The sequence below is a fragment of the Gigantopelta aegis genome, chromosome 9 (genome assembly GCF_016097555.1).
Source record: "Gigantopelta aegis isolate Gae_Host chromosome 9, Gae_host_genome, whole genome shotgun sequence".
Classification (NCBI taxonomy): Eukaryota; Metazoa; Mollusca; class Gastropoda; order Neomphalida; family Peltospiridae; genus Gigantopelta; species Gigantopelta aegis.
Window position 1 is genome coordinate 41,056,344 of NC_054707.1, and position 10,140 is coordinate 41,066,483.

A 10,140-nucleotide genomic window follows, 5' to 3' on the forward strand; every position below is an offset into this window, starting at 1 on the left:
AAAACCTCGAGCAAATCGGAAAGTATATCCTTGACCTTTATACTTAGTCCAATCACGGACATTCTGCTATAAAATTAGATCTCGCAGACCAATCAATACACCACTTGCAAAACATTAAAAGCGGATGTTAAACATTTCTATATACGAAAAAGTAACACTGGAAAATATTTTTAATTTTCTGTGGTACAAATTCACAGTAATTTTGAGTAAACAAATTAGCAGTATCGGCGTGTGATGTGTGACGAGCAGTCTTTCGCCCACATGGAAATCATTTTGCTCAAGCACATGCTAAGGACTATGTTAATAAATGTATTTGTGTTTTATTTAGAACAAGATTATATAACCCTATTTGATGCCCCTACCTGCCATATTATTTAATCGGTGTTCATTGTAGAAGCTTTTTAAGAGAAAAAAATCTACTGCCGTAAGTTTTTTGGAGTTGGGAGGGTGGTCTGTAGTGTTCGAAATAAGCACTTGTCTGTTTGTCCCGACAAGTGAAAATATATTCAGACAAGCACAATGTGCCTCAGTGGTGGTCCGGTGAACAAGTAACAAATTTCGGTGCAGTTTCATTTTGAGCAATCACGAACATCATCCTGGTACTTGAATAAGACAATCCGTTTATTTAGACAAGTGAAAATATATGCGGACAAATACATTTCTATATGTATTTGTCCGGTGGACTAGTAAATGTTTTGCTTATTTCTGTTACTGGTCTGATTACAAGACCAGCTCTGGGTAAGTAGAAAATGTTGCTACATTATCTATTAAATTTTTAAATCTTTACTTAAAATTATTTCTCCAAAGTAAAATAAAATTTGCCAGGTTTTAAAAAAATTGCTGAGTGTCAGATCTTGCCCTTGATTAGCATTAAATGGATCTGTATCCTCGAGTAACGGGGAATGGTTTCTGCGCACGCACATACGATCGATTTGATGAAATAATGTTTTACCTTGTTAATTTTATTGTCAAAATCAACCAATAAATGTTAAAATCCATGCCATCTTTTGATTGTAAGAGACTAAATGCATGTTGGAGTCTAATGTTGACATTTTTCAGCTTCTCCTGTAAACCGTGCTATTGTTTTTCAAGTGATGTTACCAAAAATCTTATGCAATGAATCTGCGAAGCAGACGAGACTTTGACAATGACAGCGGTGTGAAATTGTTGTTTATTTAGGTTTTTTTAACATTACACGCCATTTAATATAGTGCACACAGTGCAAAATGGCGGTCGTATATACATTTCCTGATATATAAAAAAATGTTGAATGTCTACTTGTCTTTTCCTCATTTGTGCACTTTGTTTTGGGGAAAGTTTTCTTAATTCAACAAAAGTATTTTGATGTCAGGATTCAGTCTTATGCAGATTCCTTAAAAACAAGTCAAATGTAAATAGACTGGTTTATGGTTTATGGGGTAGCCCGGTTCACGTTTTTTCACAATATATCCTCATGGAAATATTTTGTTACAGAAAGAAGATGGAGATGATTCATGAGAATGACTGTCATGAGATAGACATGCGCTCACTGTTTCACGGAACTACCAGCTCGGTGATCGAGGCCATCTGCCGAAAGGGGTTTGACTGGAGAGTCTGTGGCAAGCATGGCTGTGTTTATGGTCAAGGTATGTACCAAGACTTGGTGATTATACACGATAAACTTTCTTTGACACCAAGGGTGAAAATCTCATTCAGAACGCACACAGCTCGATACCTGTGTGAAAATATACTACTCAAAAGAATTTAAGGGTCAGACGATATTTTCGACATTATTTTCTGAATGTCAATTATATTAGCTAGACCATAATGTCACGCATGGTATTGTTCCATTTTGACGAAAGTGGGTCTAAGCAACCCATAAATGAATTAAAATCCACTGTCTTTGACACTGTCGACTAGTTCTAATGGCGAAAACATGCTTACATTTGCACGTAAATTAGGGCGAAAGCGAAAGGTCTGCTAAGTGCCCATAACTTGCTTTTTCACAAAGCGCTTCATTTGCACGCTTTGCACGTGTATTCCATGTTCCCAATGCTGAATTTCCGTATAATTGGAGCTTGCGTTCGTGTACGGTGCACACTCCAAATTCGACAATGGTACGACTTCAGCTGACTATCGAAGATCGAGGAAGGGCTATTGCTTGGCTTCAGGATGGCAATACGCAAAGAAATGTTGCTCTGAGACTTGGTGTCAGTCAGAGTGTCGTTGGCCGACTGTGGCAACGGTACCAAGCAACGAATTCTGTTCGAAATCGTCCACGTTCGGGAAGACCCCGAAGCACTACAAATAGAGAGGACCGCTACATCACCAATATGACAATCTGCGGACTGCGACTGGAACTCAAGTGTCTGATCAAACCATACGCAATCGTCTGAGAGCCAATAATCTACTCTGCCGTCGCCAGGCTGTTCGACCACCACTCCTACCACGTCACAGAACGGCCAGACGTCACTGGTGCACACTTCATCTGCGGTGGCAACGTGTTCAGTGGGGTCGAGTAATGTTTACTGATGAGTCCAGGTTTAGTCTCCAGTTCAACGACGGTCGGGTTCATGTCTACAGACGTCCTGGGGAGCGCTTCGCTGACGTTACCGTTAGACGTCACCGGTTCGGTGGTGGCAGCGTCATGGTGTGGGGCGGCATCTCTATCCACCACAGGACCCCCCTCTATGTGGTGGATGGCAATCTGAATGGAATCCGCTATTTGAATGAGATTATCCGGCCATTGGTTCTCCCTGGCCTTCAGCAGATTGGCGGCGAGGCAGTTCTGCAGGATGACAATGCCAGACCCCACCGCGCCAGGGTGGTAACGGACTTTCTCAGACAATACGGTATCGCCAGGATGGATTGGCCAGCATATTCGCCTGACTTGGCCCCAATAGAGAACGCCTGGGACGAATTAGGCAGGAGAGTTCGGGATAACCATGCCCCTCCGGCCAACCTTCATGATCTGGGTCAACTTCTTATGGCAGAGTGGCAGGCCATTCCTCAAGAGTTCTTCAGACGTCTGATCAACAGCATGAGGCAACGATGTGTCGAGTGTATTCGCGCCAGGGGTGGATTCACACACTATTAAACGAATGTTCTAATGTGTAAAATCCATGTTTGACAACCTTCAACTTTGACAGCATGTCATGTGACTTTCTTGTATACAGTGACGTTTATTTGTGGTTTTTTGTAAATATGGAACAATAAATTAAATTTTTGGTGTAGTTTACATCATCAATCTAATACACTCTGAAACTTATTTGGTTATAAATTTTTGACCCTTAAATTCTTTTGAGTAGTATACAATTAGGCCTTGGGGAAAAGTGCATATAAAAGATCCCTTGCGCTGCTAATGAAAAACGTGTAAGGTTTCCTCAAGACGAATCAAAATTGTAAAATATCTTACTTCCTATAGCCATTGATTAATAAATTGATGTGTTATAGTGGTGGTGTTAAATAAAACAAGATTTAACTTTTACTGTTAAAGATCTGTTCTCAGACTAGCACTATATATATATATATATATATATATATATATATATATATATATATATATATATATTACATACCTTTCCAAAGGCAGATCACATCATGATAATGACTGGTTGCACTGTGTATTTTGGACTGAAATGCGTTTTGTTTTTGTTTGTATAATGAAATTAACTTTGTGACTTTCTGATAGAGAAAAATATTTACCGCATATGTAGTAGTGTTGGTATAAAGTGCTCCTACTTGCAGTAGCCAGTGGAAATTTCTCTATTAGCTCAGTTGGTATTGTGCTGGATTCTTATGCAGAGAGTTCCTGGTTCGAATCCCCTCATTGAAGTTTGATTTGTCTGTTACTTTTGACACAAATATCTTTTTAGATTATTAACATTATTGTTTTTTTTCTTTTAGGTTGTTACTTTGCACGTGCTGCTGCCTATTCGCACCAGTACACTGATAAGACTAAAAGCATTTGCCGATCACGTTTGGCAAGTATACGATCCATGATGTTCCAAGCCAAACAGTCAAGTTTCTTGTCCAATCAACTTATCCTTCCCAAACCAAGTCCATCACTGATTGGTCCATTTGCACCTACGGTGCCACCACCGGCCCATATGCAGTTCCCTTCCCAGAATGCATCATCATCGTCATCATCACAGTTATTCTCTTCTCAGAACTTAAACTTCGGAAGGTCTATGTATGGCTCACTATTCACATCTAGCCCTTCGATGATGAATAACAACAATCAGTCTAGGAATTCTCCAACACCTTCAACCTCTAGTGGATACGTTTCAGCGTTGGTGGCATTTGGTACCAGTCAGAATTCATTAAATCAGCCGTCGAAAAATGTGTTTTTAAATTCTCCGCGATATTCTTCAACAGGATCGAACTCGCAGAGTTGTTCACCGTTTACGAGTAATACGGAAAGTGGTCCGAACCAGAGTCCGTTCGGATCGAGCAGCACCACCCCACATACCTCATTACACCACCAAAGTCTTTCAGGGCAGGGAGACGAGAAGTCTAAGGGCGAGCGTATCGTCTCACTGTCCAAGATTGTCAGTGCTCCAACACGGAAAATATTCCTTGCCAACGTTCTCGTCGGAAAGTACACCGGAGGAAATAGCAGCCTACGCAAGCCACCCCCATTCTATTCGATGGAGCCGTATGGAAAGTGTTACGATTCTTGTGTTGACGACATCTTTGATCCAAAAATAGTGGTGATCTTCGACAGCAATCAGGCGTATCCGGAATACATTGTGGAATACAATTACTCAGGAGATTCTTGAGTATGTTGAGTCAACTCGATAATCACACAAGGAGAAAGTGATTTATAGTCAAAAAAAAAAAAAAAAATTGAAGTAGGATTTTATATTAATATTTGCATGAAAATCTGTTTTAAAAAGGAATTATAGTTGTGCAACTATATTAAAAAGTGATTTAGTTCCCATTAAAATAATATTGCTTTCAGGGTTTTGAAAATAAGTATTCACTGAATGCATTTTCAAGATTGTGGAAATATATATTTTTTAAATTAACAAATTCAATTGTCTGTGGGTAAAATCTACTTGGTGTGGAAATAACCTGTCCTTACGTTTGTGATTTTAATACCAGTGTATAGATTGGATGTATAAGGCACGACAGTAGTCAGGTCTCCTCTGTGTTGCTTGTTCTTTAAAATGGATAGTGAAAAAATCAAATTAAAAAATTTAATTCCCTTTATTTAGAATTTTTGGCATTCTTTTTGGACATTTTAGAATTGAAAACTATCATGTTTAATCTTCAATTTTCAATTTTTATTCAGTGTACTTGCAAGTTGTTCAATTGTCAAGAAATGACAAGTTTGCATTTCCCATACAGTAAGATTGTCAAATTGAGTGACGGTTTCCACATATTTGAATAATAATAAAATAAAATAAAAATCCATATTCTCTCAAACAGTCTGAATTTATAGTGTAACACTGTAGTAACATTAAGAAACCACAATTAATGTTATCTGAATGTGTATTGGTTCATTGTCATAAATCTTAGTATATTCATGCATTATTAATGTTCATCACATGAAATATATGTGCTGTAACCCCAGGCTTTCCTTGGGAAGAAGGAGGAAAAAGCACACAAGATGTTTAAATAGACTAAGTTCTACAACCCACAATTTCTGCTCTCATCTTTTTTTCTTTCTTTTTTTCAATCACAATAAATATAACATACTCAACTGTAATTTGTTTTAATGTTGTTCATGTATTTGATAAATAGTACCATTTTTTTTTAAACTTAATCTTAATTTTGTTTTCTACTCTTGTAGGAAATGAAACTGATAATTATTATAATAGGTGTGTAGCTAACCTATAACAATCACATTATAACCAGTTTTGAAGTTGACTGGTGTCACAATAACAATAAACTAGGTGAGTCATGCTTCCATTTTCAGAACATTGAAAAGTTATGTGCAAAATTGGTATTGAAATTTTAATTTTTTTAAGATAACTAATACATCTAACTGACTGAAGAAAGTTTTCCAATTTATAAATTGAACCATTCATTTATGAAATATGGATTGAAGTAAATTACATTTATTGTGTCCATAGAGAATATGTGATTGTTAGATACCATTTATCTTACAAGTTGTTTTAAAGTATATCTAATGAGAAAAAAGAAAAAGAACAATTATGACTAAATTAAAGGGACAGACCCTAGTTTTTAAACACTAAGGCATATTTTTCACCTAGAGCCTAGTTTCAACCCATAAAACTGGACACTAAGTTTGGTTGAAATACTATTAAAAATAGATTAAAACGCGACTACATAACTGTTACTTCTCACATGCACGTGCATTTTTTAAAATATGAAAAAGGCATTTTGTGGAGTTAGAAACACCAGAATGATCAGAAACACTTCAGTTGAATGGAAATGAATAATCTAAACAATAAAATATAAGTAATGTTTGATTTCAGTGATCATAAATGGCTCTGATAGTGAAAACTATGCCTTAGTGTTTAAAAACTAGTGTCTGTCCCTTTAATAATGAAAAAATAAATTTATTTTAAATTTATGTCTCGCCTAACAAATTCATTCCTGTGGAATTTCCTTGTTGTGGTGGTACTTCACTTATAATGGTAAAATTTCTGCCTGCACCCCCTATAATATTTGTTAGAATTAGTGTAGGGTTAGGATTAGTTATATTTAAAAGTTTTGTTCTGTAAAACCAACATAATGTTTCATTTCGTAATCCTTTTTTTGCCTTTGAAAAATTTGACATTTTGACTATTCTGTATAAATTTCCTCCACAAGAGTGCTTTTGTTGGTGCTTTTGGAAGAAATATAGCACAGAAGACAATGAGGCATTATGGTACTAAAGGTTTGTTTTATTCAGTAGACGTTCAGTTTATTCCGTCAAAATACAGAAGATTTATAAGTATTAAAATGCAGTCTCGCTTGTTGATCCATTGTGTGGCCGAGTAGTTGGAGTGCTCTGCTACAGTTGGTCTGGAGTTCGAATCCACTTCAATATCCACTTGATATTGCTAATCCAATACCCCAAAGAGTGGTTTGCGGGTGAAAATCTTTCCGCTAGTTTTTTTTATCATCTGTCTACATTACTTTTTTTTTTTTTTTTAAATGTGAATTGCGCCATATGCTAAGGGACAATCCCGGTGCTTTCTGAAGTACATTTTTTCAGTTAAGCAGCAAAAAAACCATTTATGCACTTTCATTTAGATCAGACAAATTTCACTCCTACTCCTTATTTTAAAATGCTATCTCAGCATAGTTGGGCACTTAGGGTGATTGTGGAGCTAAGATCGCTTCATAAAATGGTGCCCAGGAATGTAAATTAGACTGGGACTAAGATTCACTGTTGATTTTATGTTAAAAGATCAAGGTGATTGTGACTCAAGAAATTTGATTATTCAGTTACATATAAATTTATGTTAGGCCTCCGCATCATATTCCAAGCTTTACTTTTGAACAATCTTCTTTTTTTTTTCTTTCTTTTTTTTATACAATTGTTTTTAATTTTTTTTTACTAACAACTCAATAATATATTCACCAAAACATTTATAGGTAGGTTACAGTGTGTTATAGAAAAATATTGGTGTTGCAGTGACAAATGTAAAGTATATCCATTTTAGGTTAAAGCATTATTTTACCTACAACTTCAATTTTGTTAGTTTAGTACATACACATGCATTTATTGCTACCCTAACAATTAAAAACAAAAATTGTGTTGCAAAACATATACAAAGTCAAAATCTGTGTTTCAACTATAATACTAGTGTTTAATATATTCATCTTTAAATGTCTACATGTCAAACAATATTCAGTTGTGTCAGCATATAAAATGCCGATCTATTTTTATGTCAGAAAAAAATCTGAAGACCGAACTAGTAGAAAGAGCAGTATTGTAATATTCTCAAATTTGATGATACAATTTAAGTGCATTTACGATGTAAAGGTATATAATTATATGCCTGTCTCATCTGTTATTAAACTGTTAAACGTTTCAAGGTGTGAACTGTTAGAATATATGTAATTATATATAACTAGTTTTTCCAACTCTTAAGATTTGTGTAAGATTGCCCCAAGTGATTTTAAGAGAACAAGTCCAACAAATCGGTCTGTCAGTCTGTGGTGTTTCTATCACTGTAGCACGTCCTATAAATGTCCTGCTTCTCATTTTGTGATATTGTTTGTACATGAAATAAAATGTATACTACATGTATCACTTTATACCTTTCAGCAGTAAACTCAATTTACTAAACTGATTCTTGTTGTTTATTTGTTTGATATGTAATGACATTGCAAGCATAACTGTGTTGCTATTCTGTTAAAGTTCCAGACTGTATTGGTCTTGAATCTAGACTCGAAGATTTATAAGCATGGAGCCAGACACATTAATGAATATTTTTTTTTATAAAATGCATTTTAATGCACTAGTATCCCAAGGCTATAAATGAAAATGCCATATACATATATATTTTTTTTAAATGGCACATTAATTTCATGTAGATTTATAGCACTTCGAAAAAAGAAAAAAAATAAGTGCACTGCAGTGCATTTTCTCGCATGTTGCATATTAGTCAGTCTTGACGTTTGTATGTGATGATTCTTCATTCAGAAGGAAAGTATGAAGTTAACTGCACATAGTACTTGATTTATAGGAAATAGCTAAATGCAGAAACTTGATAAAAATAGGGCATACAATATTATCTTAATTTATTTATTTTTTCAATTTTAAAGAGGGCAAGTATCCATGGATTCTTTATTTAGTATGCACCTTAATGAATTGAAGTTCTGTTTAACGACGCCACTAAAGCACACTGATTTATTAATCGTCGGCTATTGGATGTCAAACATTTGGTAATTTTGACGTTCTCAAAGAAAACCTACATTTTTCCATTAGTAGCAGGGGATCTTTATATATGCACCATCATATAGACAGGATAGCACAAGATGGAACTGATTTATCCTAAATCGACTGCACATCGAACAAGAGCTTTACAACTGGGCTACATCCCTGCACCAAAATTAATTGGATCAAGAGTAACTCTGTTAAAGGTATATGGTCCTCTTACAACACTATGGTACTGCAGACAAAAACATCGTTTCTTTTGTGATATATATATATATATATATATATATGAAGAGTTAAGGCGCAAAACGCGATATAAACCAGTTTCTTTCTAGTTTTTAGTTGAAGCCATTATTGTATGTCAGTAAGGGCTAATCGTAGGCCCGCTGTTTTGCTGCAAAATGTGATTGATCCTTATGAAATTGTATTGGGTAAATTCAGGTTGTTTTTTTCAAAACGCGATATATGCCAATTTAAAAAATCACTTGCTGAAAATGAAAAATGGATAAATCGCATTTTTGCATAACTCTTCATATATACAGTGAAACCCTTCAAAAACCAGACTACCTGTAAACTGGAATTCTCCAATCCACTTTTTTTTCATGGTCCATTTTTAAATATCTGTATAGAGCATGATCCCTCTAAATGTGATGCTTCATAAAACAGGACTCTTCTAAAATTCCTGATATTGATTTGCAAAAACTAGTCTGGATGGCAGTATTTCAACCAATTGGTCTAAATTAATCTCCAACGTATCTGGAGTATTACCATGTGATGTACATCTTGATATCTCGCATGGGCATAGTTCTACAGAATGCATCTCTTTTTCAGTTCTCATTAAAAAGTCACTTCAAACAGGTGGAGATTCTAGGGACCCCTGTGACACAACCACCACCCCACCCCCAGATCTGCCAATGGATCCACAGAGGGAGTTCAATCAGACAACCCATGAACATCAGGCGACCACTCTACTGACTAAGCTAGATCCCGCCCCTAGCTTAAAATGTACCATTAATCAAAAATTGCTTTTTGAAACTAGTATATAGTACAAAAGAATTATGACTTGCCCTCAAGTTGTTTTGATTTGGAATCCACAGCTCCATTACACAATTGTTAATTCAATAGAGGGAAAGAGGGATAGAGGGAAAGGGGGAAAAGAGAACAATCTAGTTGAAAGCATAAAATTACTACTTTGCATTAAGCAATAAAAATACAGATTGCTTTAAGTTACACATATCTGTGTTTTATGTCATAAACATATCTGAAAATTCTTAGGTTTTGATAAACACGAGTAACTGTGCCTATAAACACCTGTAGTG

General features: G+C 35.6%; 1 protein-coding gene across 2 annotated transcripts in view; it reads left to right on the plus strand.

Annotated features, from left to right (window-relative positions):
* The window catches only part of LOC121381344, a 46,121-nt gene extending 39,928 nt beyond the window's left edge, over nucleotides 1-6,193 (plus strand). For both annotated transcript variants that reach the window (XM_041510625.1, XM_041510624.1), the window contains exons 6-7: nucleotides 1,474-1,625; nucleotides 3,886-6,193. In XM_041510625.1, coding sequence (XP_041366559.1) covers nucleotides 1,474-1,625; nucleotides 3,886-4,760 — 1,027 coding nt within the window. In that variant the 3' untranslated portion in view covers nucleotides 4,761-6,193. The remainder of the gene's footprint in view (nucleotides 1-1,473; nucleotides 1,626-3,885) is intronic.
* The last annotated feature ends 3,947 nt before the right edge of the window (nucleotides 6,194-10,140 follow it).